The sequence below is a fragment of the Osmerus eperlanus genome, chromosome 20 (assembly GCF_963692335.1).
Source record: "Osmerus eperlanus chromosome 20, fOsmEpe2.1, whole genome shotgun sequence".
NCBI lineage: Eukaryota > Metazoa > Chordata > Actinopteri > Osmeriformes > Osmeridae > Osmerus > Osmerus eperlanus.
This window is the reverse complement of record NC_085037.1, coordinates 10,615,356-10,629,649: the sequence shown is the minus strand read 5'-3', so window position 1 is coordinate 10,629,649 and position 14,294 is coordinate 10,615,356. Positions and strand designations below refer to the sequence as shown.

The window sequence follows — 14,294 nt, the reverse complement described above, 5'->3', positions numbered from 1 at the left end:
GTGAGTTTGAATGAAAATCTACGAAGCTCTCCACCGACATCTGGCGACAAAATTATACTCTTTCAGTCAAAATCGAAAACAGCAAATTATTTCAGGAGGCAGTATTCAATATTTTTAATTTCAACACATTAGAGACACAGTCGGACCACATTTACTATGTTACTTTTATTCATTTATTTTGTATGGATTTCTTCAACATAAAACTCCTGTTAAACAGCTGTCAAGAGAGGGCATTAGTCTCGTTACCATACAGTCGGTCCAGTCAACGCGTCACATAAACGATACCTCTACTTGCTAGACTCAACACTGTCCGTCTCTAACCCAGCATTAGCCCTGTACAAGCCAGTTTCTCCTGAACACCTGAAACCACTGGATAGGTGGCAGCAACATGGTATATAAGACACACTGCACTGTATGGCTAAAACACTCCCCTCAGGTGCTTGACTCAACTTTTCAAGGAAGAGTAGAAATCCTGTCTAATTCTTGTTCCCCTGAATCCCCAAAATAACAGTTTCTCTTTGCACTTGGGCAGATTTTTCATATATGGCTATCATTTAAATATATATATCCAATCTTATAAGTTCTAAATAAATGCGTTTGGTATGGGGGTTCAGAGTTCAAGGTTCAGAATTGACCTCATTCCAGCAAGTAGATATGAGTGGCTCAGTATTTAGGTATAGTAATAGATTTGGAACAAGGCCTGTGTGTCAACACAGCCATAGTGCACAGGAGGCCCTGAGTACACACAATCCAGTGATGTAGCACACACAATCCAGTGATGTAGCACACAAATCCAACCTGATGTCATTAAAAGCCAAGGTCCTTACTGACAGGGTCAATTTATGTCAAACATCAATATATATTTTTTATTATCTCAAACAGGAAAGATACATATATCTCTTCCTCTCTGGATAGACAAGCATGGACAATTACAATAAGCACTGAAAAAGTGCTTTGCAAAACATTTTCTGTACAAACAGAATTAAAATCTCAAACTGAAGCACAAAAAAAAAGTAAAGTGTCTTCTTTTGTGGTTCCTGTCTGCTACCCCATCCCACTCCCGAATTAGAGGCTGCAGTGGACTTGTTTCTTGGAGCCCTATCCAAGCAACCTCCCTGCTGTACTTCACAAGCACTGTATTTCCCCAAACCAAAACACCGTAACCTTATCCCAAAGTTGCACGTCCATTGATCGAAGCAGAATGACTCACAAGATGGTCACATTGAGGTGGTGTGTGATTGGTTCCGATGACGCTCCACTCAAGTGTTGTCCATCATCTCATCGTCTAAAGACAACATAGTTCCACTGATCAGAGGCCCTCCTCTCTGCTTCCCTTACATCCAGTGAAAGGAAGATCCTTGCCCCCCTTTACCCACTCTCCAGATCCCCCTACACCAAGATTAGCACTGGGACGTTTAGACGGGGGGAGGAGGGGGCAGTTGATGATGGAGAATACGGGGTATACACTAGTATTGTTTTGAGAGAGAGAGAGGGAACAGGAGAGTGAGAGAGCGAGGCAGGCGAGACCTCTGCAGTGCTGATAGGGGTCTTATGGATCAACGATCAGTGGCGATCAGTCTTGTGTATTGACCAGTGGGTCGGTAGTAATGATGAGTCCAGGGCCCCCCCCCCTCCCCCCTAGGCGGGCTCACAGCAGCAGAACCTGCAGACAGAGGTGCCCCCCCCGGGCCCTCCACTGTCAGAGGATGATGCAGCAGCGACACAGACGCTGGCCCCCTCCGTGCACGGAGGGAGGGGGCGTCACCGGAGCAAAGTAGGCGTGGACCTTGATCTCGGGGAGGTGGGCCTGTCAGGGCAAGAGGAGAGAGCGGCTTTAACACTTCAGAGGACTACAAGCACGAAAGAAATACATCTTAAAAAGGGACATCAGCCTATAGCAAGACTCAAGAGAGCTGCTGATATAATAACTGAGATAAGCCAAGGCAGGAGATCCAAAGGGAGGATGAGGAGGGACTGACCCGTATGCGTTTGATGCCAGCCCGGGTGACCTGTTGGCAGTCGTACAGCTCGATGCGTTCCAGACGGTGGCAGCTCTTCAGGTGCTCTAGTGTGACGTCGGTGATCAGGGGGCAGTTATCCAGCTCCACCACCGTGAGGCGCTCCTGCCCACACGCGCTGCTGCTCAACGCTCGGATGCCATCATCGGTGATCAGCTCACAATGGGACAGGGACTGGGGAGGAAGAGAGGAATCGGCAATATATTTTTTTGTGATAGACAAGACACTGAAACACACACACACACACACACAAGTTTGTAGTACCAGTGCTTGCAGGCGGGGGCAGTGGATAGAAAGCTGGACCAGGGTGTTATCAGTCACCTGGGGGGAGAAGAAGACAAACTCTGCATTTACAATCTACAGGCTCCCCCCCCCCCCCCCCCCAACAAAACAGGCACGCAGTGAAATCCTCTTAACATTCAAGACCAGGAAAACAACCACAGAAGTCTTACCAAAATACATTCTTCTAAGTCCATTTTTTCAAGCTCGTGACAATTCTGCAAGGTTAAAAACACATTTAAGACCACATGAAAAAAGATTTCGATGGACTGGTAAGTGTGTGTGTGTGTGTGTGTGTGTGGTGAATGTGGGGTGATGAGGGGGCATTCCTCACCCTGGCCAGTACAGTAAACCCAGCATCTGTCACATGGGAACACCGTGCAGCTTCTAGGATCCTGGGACACACAGTAGAGAAGAGAGATAAAGAGAGAGAGAGATAAAGACAGAGATAAAGAGAGAGAGATAAAAAGAGAGAGAGATAAAGAGAGAGAGAGAGAGAGAGAGAGAGAGAGATAAAGAGAGAGAGAGAGAGAGAGGGGGGGGGGGGTTAGTGAGAGCTGGCTTCCAGTAACGGGCAAAAAAAGGGTCTGAGTGTGGCATCAGAGCTCACTTGAGTCTGGGGCAGTTGAGCCCCATGGCTGTGAGGGAGGCGTCAGTGATGTTGCTGCAGCCTGACACACACATGATCTGCAGCTTGTGACAGCCCCGACACAGGCTCACCAAGCCGTCGTCTGTTATCTGCTGCAGAGAACACACACACACACACACATTACCATTCACTGGCATGCACACTTCCGAACCTCACACACCATCTTTCGGTCGCTCTCTCGTCTTTTGTTCTTTCTCTCCCACGCACGCAAACACACGTAAGACTCTTTCTCTTACTGTGCAGGACTGCATGTTGATAGTGGTGAGTTCAGGGCAATGTTTCTGCAGGTGTTTAAGAGCTCCATCCTCCAGCTGAATCAAACACATCAACAACAACAACAGCCTCTTAAGGTTCTTATTGCACCCGGCAACCAGGAGAGGGCAATATTCCCTTATGCTACAGTATCAGGGTGAGAGTGTGTGTGTGTGTGTTTGGGGACCTGTGTGCAGCCTCGGAGGAACAGTGCTCGTAGGCCCGTGCATCCTCTGGACAGGGCCTCGATGCCGTCACGCGTGATCTGGTCACACCACGACAGGTTCAGCGTCTCTAGCATCCTGCAGCCGTCACTGCTGACATGAGGTCAGGGGTCAAGTCAGAGTTATTGGATCAGTCGTACTCTCAATCGCTGATACTTTTTATTCGTGGTGCAATGGCTCCAGTATGCAGAATCCCAATTGGAATTGGACTTCTGGGAAGGTTTAGAATTCATTTCATTCCACTAACAGGAATGGCACAAGCTGTGTCACGAGATGTTCCCGCTAGTCAAAACACGCCACTTATGATGACCTCATAAGGTTCATCTTAGATTATTTCCTCCTGTAATCGGCACAACCTGAACTGTCAATCTCTCACAAGGAGAAATGTTAAGATTACGAAAAGGACGACGAAAGGAATGTGCTGACGGCTAGGGCTGCCGTTTGGGCTCTTCTCAAAGCGAGAACACTCCAGAACGACCTGTAATATTTTGTCCTGTCTTTCTCCATTCATTAGGACGGGTGTGTCCTACCTGAGGGCCTTAAGGGAGTGGTTGCTAACGGAGACACAGGAGGTGAGGTCCAGTTGTCTGAGTTTGCAGCAGAACTTGCTGAGGCTGAGGCAGGTGCTGTCTGTGATCTTGGTGCAGCCGTTCAGATTCAACACCTCGATGTTCCTGCAGTTCTGAGAAAACGTCCTGAAGGGAGGGAGGAGCCGCAGCCATTCAACGCAACCAACAGGGGTGTCTGTTTGCGTGTGTGAACGTGTGTGACCGTGTCCGTGTGTATGTGTGTGTGTCAGCGTGTGTGCGTCAGCATGTGTGTGTTAAGAAACGACTTACTTCATGGAGGCGTCTCCCACACTCAGACACCCCCTCAAGCTCAGCTGTCTGAGGAAACCCCCGCATCGCTTGGAGATGTGCTCGACCACCCTCCCCTGGGGAGAGAGAGGAGGACAGGAGACCACAGGAGGGGGCGGAGCAACGACACGTTAAAAGCGTCAAGCGGTAAGTAAAAGAAAAGAGAGGGGGGGGGATCAGATGAAATAAGAAAGAGAGACAACGGGGGAGTGAAGAGAGGGGGAAAGAGAACAATAGAAGGAAGGGAGAGAGAGAGAGAGAGAGAGAGAGAGAGAGAGAGAGAGAGAGAGAGAGAGAGAGAGAGAGAGAGAGAGAGAGAGAGAGAGAGAGAGAGAGAGAGAAGGGGTAGAGAAAGAGGGAAGGAGGGAGAGACTACTGTGACCCGGGCTAGTCCGAGGACAGAGGCTCAGTGATGACGTCACAGACATGCAGCACTAAGCCCTGGGCAATGAGCTTGATAATGCTACTCAACACACAAAAAGGCCCACACAGACACACACACCCAACCATCTCCATAACCTCTCACCTCTATGTCTGTCTGGAAGTTAAACAGGTCAATCTTTTGCCAGTTACTGCCATCTAGGGCTAGGACATTCCATGCCTGGAACAGAGAGGGGGGAGAGAGACAAAGAGAAATGGAGACAGAGAGAGAGACAGAGAGGGAGGGAGGGAGGGAGGGAGGGAGGGAGGGAGGGAGGGAGGGAGGGAGGGGAGGGAGGGAGGGAGAGAGACAGAGAGAGGATGGATGTGGAACAAGAGAGGTGAAGGAGATATGGAAAAATGACAAAGATTATTATTTGTAGTTTCTGGGCACATGATAGGTAATAGTCGTAAGGCTTTTACGCCATTCGCCAGGTGTTGAATAGTGGGAGGGGCTTACCTTTGACACCTGGGCACACCTGCACAGCGTGACCACATCTAGGTAGGAGAATATTCTACACAGAGAGAGAGAGAGAGAGATGAGGGGAGGGGACAGAGTTGTTCCTTCTTTAGTTTAGGGGGCATAGTTTTTTCTTCGTTCTTTCTTTAATCTGTCCTCTGACAGTTCTATTGTTGACCTCAGTTTGAGTCCCACAAATGGCCATCCACACCACATGGAGAATGAGCTGTAGCAGGCCACACACACACACACAGACAGACACACACACAGACAGACACACAGACAGACAGATTTCCACATGACATGAGAGGTGTAGCTCTAGCAAGCGACTGGGTCAGCGCAATCTATTAATCTACCACTGAGTAATCTATGGCTCTCAGACAGGCCAGGGTCACACACACACACACACATACTCTCTCACACAAACACACTCCCTTTCATTCTTTTTCGCTCTGTGTCATAGTGGTCCACATTGATTGTGTAAGGGGCTGTGATGTATCTAACATCTCATTCTCTACTATAATGCTTTGTTTTAGGATGAAGTGGCCTCATGCCAAAGTCGGGGTCTGAACTGAAATGTCCCTTTAACCCCAGGAAACCAGAGCTGACCATTGTTCCCCTATATGGACAAAGAGACAAAGGGTGTGTGTGTGTGTGTGTGTGTGTGTCTGAGAGATAGACAAGGGCATGTAGGGGCATGTCTGTCGGATGTACAGAATATAATTCAAAATAGAAGGAACAGCAAAAAAACTAAAAAACTAAACACGTAACACAGTCCACTCCAGTCCTTCCATTGATCAGCAGCTGACAAACCAACCAGCTGACCAATTAGATAGGACCCGATTGATCGATTGTCTCTCTGATGACTGAGCATGATGGATGCCATTGATTGGCTGTCTGGTTTAATCTCAGACTCTCTGTGATCCATGATGTCATGGACAGGCAGCTGACAGTGGAACCCAAGACTATCACTAGGCAGTCAATCTGGGAAAGACAATATGGCCGACCAGTCAATCAATCATATTTACTTACAAAGTTCTCGACAGAAACCAAACTGCAAGTCCCTCGATGAAGCAAGCAGATTCTAAGACTGGTGTTTTTACTTTTTGAAATATGAAATCCCCCCCCCCCCCCTTTTCTCTCCAGCATTGACAGATAACAACAAGCCTCTCCCACCGCCTGCTGCTGGTTGCTATAGCAACGCCGGTTTGGGGATGGGGGGGGGGGGGGGGTGGGGTCGGTGCTGAGTCTGCATTTCTGGGCTCCGATCAGACGTCACCGAAAACGCTCAGGCTGGATCTGAGCACACAGGGTCACACGCACAGCCTGCCCTCTCCCCTCCACACAGGGTCACACGCACAGCCTGCCCTCTCCCCTCCACACAGGGTCACACGCACAGCCTGCCCTCTCCCCTCCACACAGGGTCACACGCACAGCCTGCCCTCTCCCCTCCACACAGGGTCACACGCACAGCCTGCCCTCTCCCCTCCACACAGGGTCACACGCACACAGCCTGCCCGCTCCCCGCCCTCCCCTTGTGTTGTCATTCTAAGTGCTGGTCCTGGCAGGATTACTGGGTGTTGTGGGGTACACTTGCTTACACACTTGCGTACACGTAAAACATTTTCAAGAAAAGACTAGTATTTATCTGTACTACGGTATCAAGGCTGTCTTTTATGCTAGGTGTGAAGCTATGCTTGTGTGTGTTGCGTAATCCAGTCTTCTAGCACACTAAGGTGTGGCAGTGTGGAGTGAGACAGTGTGGAGTGAGACAGTGTGGAGTGAGACAGGGTGGAGTGAGACAGGGTGGAGTGAGACTGTGTGGAGTGAGACAGTATGATAGTGTGGAGTGAGACAGTGTGGAGTGAGACAGATTGGAGTGAGACAGTGTGGAGTGAGACAGTGTGGAGTGAGACAGTGTGGAGTGAGGCCATGTGGAGTGAGGCCATGTGGAGTGAGACAGTGTGGAGTGAGACAGTGTGTAGTGAGACAGTGTGGAGTGAGACAGTGTGGAGTGAGACAGATTGGAGTGAGACAGTGTGGAGTGAGACAGTGTGGAGTGAGACAGTGTGGAGTGAGACAGTGTGGAGTGAGGCAGTGTGGAGTGAGACAGTGTGGAGTGAGGCAGTGTGGAGTGAGACAGTGTGCTAGTGTGAGTGTGCTAGTGTGAGAGTGTGCTATTGTGAGAGTGTGCTAGTGTGAGTGTGCTAGTGTGAGAGTGTGCTAGTGTGAGAGTGTGTGCTGGTGTAACTAGGTACACTGGTGACTCCCTTAACACTCCACAGCTGGAGCAGTAGGAGAACTCAGCACTGCGGAATTCCCCACCAGCAAAGACAGGCTATTTATAGCACACACACGCACACACACACACCAACAGTATGAATACAGAACGCTCACATTCAGTACCAAGATTCACATGCTATGCGACGCTCGCACATTGACACAGACACCTTTGTGATTTGTGCTCGAGCGCGTGTGATCTCAACAGGAGAGACTGGAGCTGTTAGTGGACACAGTGTTGGTGTGGAGGTCAAACCAGCAGTTATCAGAACACCAATCCTAAGAAGTGACACACCAAAACAGTCATAGAAACCCCCCCACACACACGCCCGTGCTCTCACGCCTAGAAGGTTAACCAGCTGGTTCTTGAAGGCCAGCTATGCCCTTATTTAAAACCTTTTAAGGAGTGAGTTATTTTTCCAAAACGGAAGCTAGCTAGTTTTAGTTAGCTTCCGTTACCTAGCAACCTAGCATAATACTCGTAGCAATGCTACTACCTGCTAGTGTTACTTGTTAGCCTCCTAATTGTAAATTTTGAAGCCATATTATAGCGTTTGTCATGTAGTTTTTGTCTATCGGAAAATAGAATGTTCAGAATCACATATGTGTGACGCTACTCCTTCACGGGTTAATCAGTAACCCTGGCTGGAAGCTCTTGGTTTTCCAAGTGTGTGTTTGTCTGTGTTGTCAGGGGCCATTTCACTTACCTTAGGAGAAGCTCTTTAGGAAGCTTCTTGTTAATGGGGGCTTCATCACTGTTTGAGAATACCTGCAAATAAAAGCACTTTCAGAACTTGTGTTGCTTGCACACACACACACACACACACACACACACACATTTCTACTATAAGTAAGATTACTCACACCAAAAGACTATAGCACCATCATTGCACCCTAACACCCAAATGAATACTACTGGTAACTGCTATAGCTGCTATGCTAAGCTAAGATATTCGTGTTTGCCCTGCCACAGTTAGCCTACTGGCAACGGTGACACAGGTTAGTCTGATTAGCTATAACAGCCATGCTTGCAGGCTAAGCCTAATTATCTAAATTAGGACTACTGGAAGGTTGTTTGGCTGTCTACCGAACTGATGCCCTTTTATGTAAACGCACACACACACACAGGTGATTAAACTCAGGCCATTCCAAGAGCTATGGGGAGTTGAGGCAGAACATTCCAGATCAGGTAGATTCTATTCATCTGCAGAGCTCAATTTCAGCACACCCACACACTCAGCACTATGCTATGCTTCTGACATGACACACACACACAACCACAACCACACACGCACCTACACACAGACAGAGGAAGCAGGCCTTTGTCTCTGTGTCTATCTCTGTCTCTCTTCCCCTCTGCTTCTCAAGTCTCTCATGAGAGGAATCCCTGCTGCTACACTCTCTCTCACACACACACACACACACACAAGCATGGTGTGAATACCCACTGAGAGACCAAAGGTTGATTTTGGAATGTTTGAGTTACAGTTATGTCAGTGACATACACCACCCCCTAGCAACAGAACAAGTTCATAAAGACAGATAATGTGTGTGTGTGTGTGTGTGTGTGTGTGTGTGTGTGTGTGTGTGTGTGTGTGTGTGAGTGAGTGAGTGAGTGAGTGAGTGAGTGAGTGAGAGAGAGAGAGAGAGAGAGGGGGGGGGGGGGAGAGAAAGACTAGGACTGGAGCCAACATGGCTCCTGTCCTTCACCTCAGTCAGTGCCAAAACACAGAGCCAAAATGGTGGACACAGGGCAATAGGCTTCCAGGATTCCAATTGGGTTATCTGCAACTGTGCTCAAGCCTTTTAGCAGCAGGACACCCTGTGGCAATAAACAAAGCATCCATCCAAATGGTTTAGACACGAGTGAATGGGGAGAATGCAGGGGTGAGGGAGGGGGTAACGTCCCAGGATGTGTATGCTGGAGACAGCGCATGGCATTCTCTGCGAGGGTGAGGTAGCATCACAGGATGAGGACTGAGGATGAGAATGTTTCTCCTCAACATGATCTGGCTCCTGTGGCCTTTACAGCTCTGGGTCTACATCCACTAGCTGGGGACATCCAACAGGAGCTGAGAATACGACTCCAGCAAAAAGCTCTTCAAAGGAACTATCCTCCTCTGTTTCTGTTAACAGCTCCTGACCCATCTTTTTTCATACACACACATAGCAGCCTCTCTCTCTCTCCCCCATTCCTCCACTTCTCTCGCATTATAAACAAGCAGTTTCCCACCATCCGTCGCTTTTCATCCCGTTTCTAAGAGGCTTACAGAGCTCCATTGGGAAATCCATCGAGTTGGCAATGCATACTACTATGTCCACCCAACTATTCTCTGCTCACTGACACTACACACACACAGCCATGTTATACATGTTTCAGTACCTGTCCACCTGGAAAAAAAGTCTTCATGGCAAATACTGAGAGAGAAAAAGAGACACAGAGAGAGAGAGAGAGAGAGAGAGAGAGAGAGAGAGAGAGAGAGAGAGAGAGAGAGAGAGAGAGAGAGAGAGAGAGAGAGAGAGAGAACCTGGCAAGCTACACTATTTGAACTAGAAGAAGAGCTGGGTTGCGGTTTCACAGCCAAATTGGTCGAGAGACAGATACAATGTCAACAGGGCACAGCCTGTTTATTGTTAGGTCAACTTGAAAAGGAGGAGCTGCATGACAGCCACCAGTGTAAACCGTAGAAAGCCTATCCAGAGCCATCCCCAGAAGCCTATCGATGCTAATAACATATGGATCAACACCAAGTTACTGAGGGCTCGTGTGTCCGGATGACCCGCGTCGGCCTCTGTGCCTATTCCCAGCCCTGATGCCTCGAGCTCCAAAAGCAGCCCGAGCCCCAGCGCTTCTGTCCAGCAGAACACAGCCCCATGTTGTCGCTGTCAGCCGGTGCGACTGGACAATAACAGGATTTCGGATTACCCTTGGCCAACAAAAGCCTCGGCTCCATTCAGCATGTAAAATTAGAACAGTGTACGGTCCAACACACACAGTTATACACACACAAAGACACACACAGTCTCGCCCTACGGACCCGATTCATGTCAATGAAATTAACAGAGCTCTGCCATTCACGCAGACCTCATACCTCGAACCTGCCCTTGGTGATGCCGTTCATGTCTGCTGCGGCACGTAGCTGAGTGTGTTACCGCACACACACAAGTCTAGGACGGGCGCTGTGTTTGACGAATGCCGTATTGTTTTTAACGCCTGGGCGGTGGGAGCAGAGGCTGAGCTGGGCGCTCTCCCCTGCCGGCAGCGACGCTCCTGTCTTCGGGTCAGAAGGGAGGATATTCCGGGTCGGCCTGGAGGAGTGGTTGTCGCGGAGCCCGACGGCTCTCCAGTCCGTCTCATCCCAGAGCTACCAAAATAACAATAATAACATGGACGGTCTGTCAAGTGACTTCACTTCCGCCTCTCCTCTGTTCCAGCGCAAGTCCAACGGCACTAACCTTCCAAACCGACTCAACAAAAACACGAGACAATGTCAACAGTGTTGTCCGATTAAGCAATATTACACTTATTCCTTAAGAATATTTTGCTTCGTCTTCTTCCTGCATTCGTTTAACAGTTGACTCCGGTAGATAGGGGAAGGGGAGGGATGTAGTGACGTCATTTCTGCGGGTAAAGCACGCGTGGCCGATTTGTTTTGATTGTCGATTTCATCCAGAGACACCGAAAGTTATGACATTAGCAAGCGCCACAAAGCTTTCAAAACTGTCGTGACTTCGTCATTACCATCACATACGCTTTTTGGTTTTTCAGAAGAAAAGAAAAAACGGTCTCAATATTTAAATGTTAGATTCTCTAACCAAGATTTCGACTGTATAGCCTACCACTTGAGAACGCATCACCCTTTTCAACTGCGGCGAAAATGTCAACTCAAACTAAAAAAAAATCTTTTTTTGGAGCAAGGATTCACCTTCAGCAAGTGTTAATTAAAACATCTGTTCACCTCAATACAAACACGATGCACCACGTCAATCTTTAAAACATCACATTGTGATTTGGCCTTATTTCAACAGTTTTTAGACGAAAGACAGAAGTAAAGTAGTGTCAAGCAAATGTTCTTCCTTGCAACGTTTAGCGACTGTTTCCAAATATACGGCTAGAGGGCGCGCTTATACAGTGTCTCATCCGTCAAAGTTTTTTTTTAACTAAATCATTCCACGATGCAAGACATAATGACAAAAACCTCCAACTAGCAAGAAAGGCTAGCATTGATGGGGAATATGCTCCTGTGTGTGTTTCGCTGCTCCTTGCACGCGTGTTAGTTATTTCTTCTTCTAAATGACCTGAGGCCGTTCTCAACAATCAACACCAGTTATTGGGAAGGGCTTGCTATCAGTTGCTCCCGAATGGACAGATGAAGCTAAATCTAGACAATTAACAGGTGTTAGTTATGCTGGTTTTGTTTCTTACAGATTTCTTTTGGGTGCAAATTAGGGCCCTTGATCAGCAAGAATGAGTGTTGCCTGCTCACTGTGTGCATGTGTGTGTGTGTGTGTGTGTGCATGTGTGTGTGAGTGTGTGTGTGTGTGTATAGGGTGGTGTGGGGGTGTGGGCTGCAGAGATACATTTGTGGATGCTTTAATGGTTATCCTCGATGCACATTCTTAGCTCTACATCCCTGTTCAACCATAGCCCAGTGCTTAGCATGGTAATTAAGAATCTCTCAGCAAAAGTCAAATTAATTAACTCCGGTCTTTAAATAGAACTGCTCTTGTCCAATCCTGGCAGCTGAGTGTAGAATGTTGTCTGGGTCTCAGAATGACAAGTACAGAACAGGGACATTTGTCTCGCTGTGTGTCATTCAAGTTCACTGCAGTTTTACGGATTGAACATGTCTCTCACACATGCACAAACACAAGCATGCAGTTACACGTACATTCACAAAGGAATGCTTACAAACCTAATACAACTCTGTAGTCTGAACCAAGTCAGATTTTATTACTGGCTCCTGTGCTATCCCATAATAGACCAATGCAGAGGTTGTTGCTATGGACAGAAACAAAGCCACTTCCTGTCTAAAGTCAGGATTTCCCTGAGTCAGTGTACAGTAGTCCTTCTGGAAGGAAATGTCTTCTTTGGAAATCATACTTCGAGCAATCCAAATGTGTGCAAGAATGTGTTTGTATACGTCCATGTATTTCTGTTGTACAGTATTTGTATGTGTGTGTCTATGTGTGTGTATTAGTGTGTGTGTGTGAACGTGTTTCTCTGGGTGACGGCCTCAGGAGTGATTAGGGACATGTGAGATTACACACCTGTCTGTGGTAAAGGGTCTGTCCCAGACTCAGTCCCCTGGACACCTGCAATACAATTCTCACCAGCCCCTCCCAGATAACTCAGGTGTGAATCACTGTCTCTCTCCTCCTCGTCAACGCCCCCCTTCTCTGTATCACAACACCCCCCTCTTCCTTTCCTTTCTTGAAAAAACAACTGTGTGTCCGCGGCGTCTCTTCCAGAGTGGGTGATAGTGGTGCGGTGGTTGACTAAACCCATCCGTCCTCTCTGATATGAAGGAGAATATGTGAAGTGAGTGGAATTACATGGGAGAGAGAGAGAGGGTGAGAGAAAGAGGGTGAGAGAGAGGGTGAAAGAGAGAGAGAGGGTGAGAGAGAGAGAGAGAGAGGGTGAGAGAGGGTGAGAGAGAGAGAGGGTGAAAGAGAGAGAGAGGTTGAAAGAGAGAGAGAGAGAGAGAGAGAGAGAGAGGGTGAGAGAGAGAGAGAGAGAGAGAGAGGGTGAGAGAGGGTGAGAGAGAGAGAGGGTGAAAGAGAGAGAGAGGTTGAAAGAGAGAGAGAGAGAGAGAGAGAGAGAGAGAGTGAGTGAGGGGGTGTGAGAGAGAGAGAGCTGAGAGATGAAAGCAGAAAGGGGAATGAGAGGGAGGTTGGCCCAGTAAAGAGGAAAAGTGGGAAAAGAGGGGGATGTGGAAGACTGGAGGAAGTAGGTGTGATTTCACTGGCCGCTTACAAGGATGTGTCATTCATCTTCTTCTTCTTTTTTTCTGTCTCTGCCTCAGTTTCTTACTCTCTTTACTTTCTCTGCCTGGAAGTCACACTAATCATGTTTCTCTGCAAGGTGACAAAGGGCCACCCTCCTCTGTGTTCTCCCCCTGGTGATGCTGTGAGTGAGTACACGAGTTCTCCTCAGGTGTGGAGATAAACCTGCGGACCCCCCTCCTCCCTTCATTACAGAGCAGACAGAGCGGTAATGTTGAGGCGACGATATATTTGTAGTCTCTTTTGTCCGTGAAATCTTCTGTATTGGATTGGTTTGTAACGGACTGTATTCATATATTCAGTAAAATACTTTTTGCACCCAAAATTGCAGGTATCATGTTCAATGTGGAGTTTGCTGTACATAAACATAATGCCCAGTCTTACGTAGGGGAAGATGTTTGAGAACAGTAACTTTGACCCTAGGCTCACCTTTATCTCTGTATATACAGTGTTTGCGTGTGTTTGTGTGTGTAGGTGTGTGTGTTTGCGTGCTTGTGCAAGAGAGATACATTTATCAGAGAATGTGTGCATTTCTAAAAATGTTATAGGTTTTCACAGCTGTGTGCTGTATGTGTTTCTTGAACTTTATTGAGTCTGTTCTTGCATGCCCCTTCACTGTGTGTTGGTTATCTCCACGCGCAGACTTGACAGTACAATGCATGCAGCCAGCTGCTCTCAATGGGAGATGTCCATCCATCTCAATGTGAACACGCGCACGCACACGCACTCACACAAACAAAAACCTACACATTACCGTTTCGTTCTGATGTGCAGTTTTAATTATTAATAACTAGATTAGCAGAAAATGCATTAAATTTTGATTTTGGACCTGACGAATGATCCATTCTC

General features: G+C 47.8%; 1 protein-coding gene across 4 annotated transcripts; it reads right to left on the bottom strand.

Annotated features, from left to right (window-relative positions):
- Window positions 1-86: 86 nt before the first annotated feature.
- Window positions 87-11,100, bottom strand: fbxl2 (F-box and leucine-rich repeat protein 2). 4 transcript variants are annotated; one of them, XM_062487203.1, is made up of 14 exons: window positions 10,532-11,100; window positions 8,147-8,208; window positions 5,160-5,214; window positions 4,806-4,880; window positions 4,262-4,356; window positions 3,953-4,117; window positions 3,386-3,515; window positions 3,183-3,257; window positions 2,908-3,035; window positions 2,632-2,692; window positions 2,471-2,515; window positions 2,283-2,339; window positions 1,980-2,192; window positions 87-1,807 (listed from the first exon to the last, which is right to left on the bottom strand). In XM_062487203.1, the coding sequence occupies exons 1-14, from the start codon at window positions 10,559-10,561 to the stop codon at window positions 1,700-1,702; spliced, it is 1,299 nt and encodes a 432-aa protein (XP_062343187.1). In that variant the 5' UTR covers window positions 10,562-11,100; the 3' UTR covers window positions 87-1,699. The 4 variants fall into 4 exon arrangements, with proteins under 4 accessions (XP_062343187.1, XP_062343185.1, XP_062343186.1 ...); XM_062487201.1 differs by having other exon boundaries at window positions 2,908-3,038; window positions 10,532-11,085; XM_062487202.1 differs by having other exon boundaries at window positions 2,908-3,038; window positions 3,386-3,512; window positions 10,532-11,075.
- Between the last annotated feature and the right edge of the window lie 3,194 nt (window positions 11,101-14,294).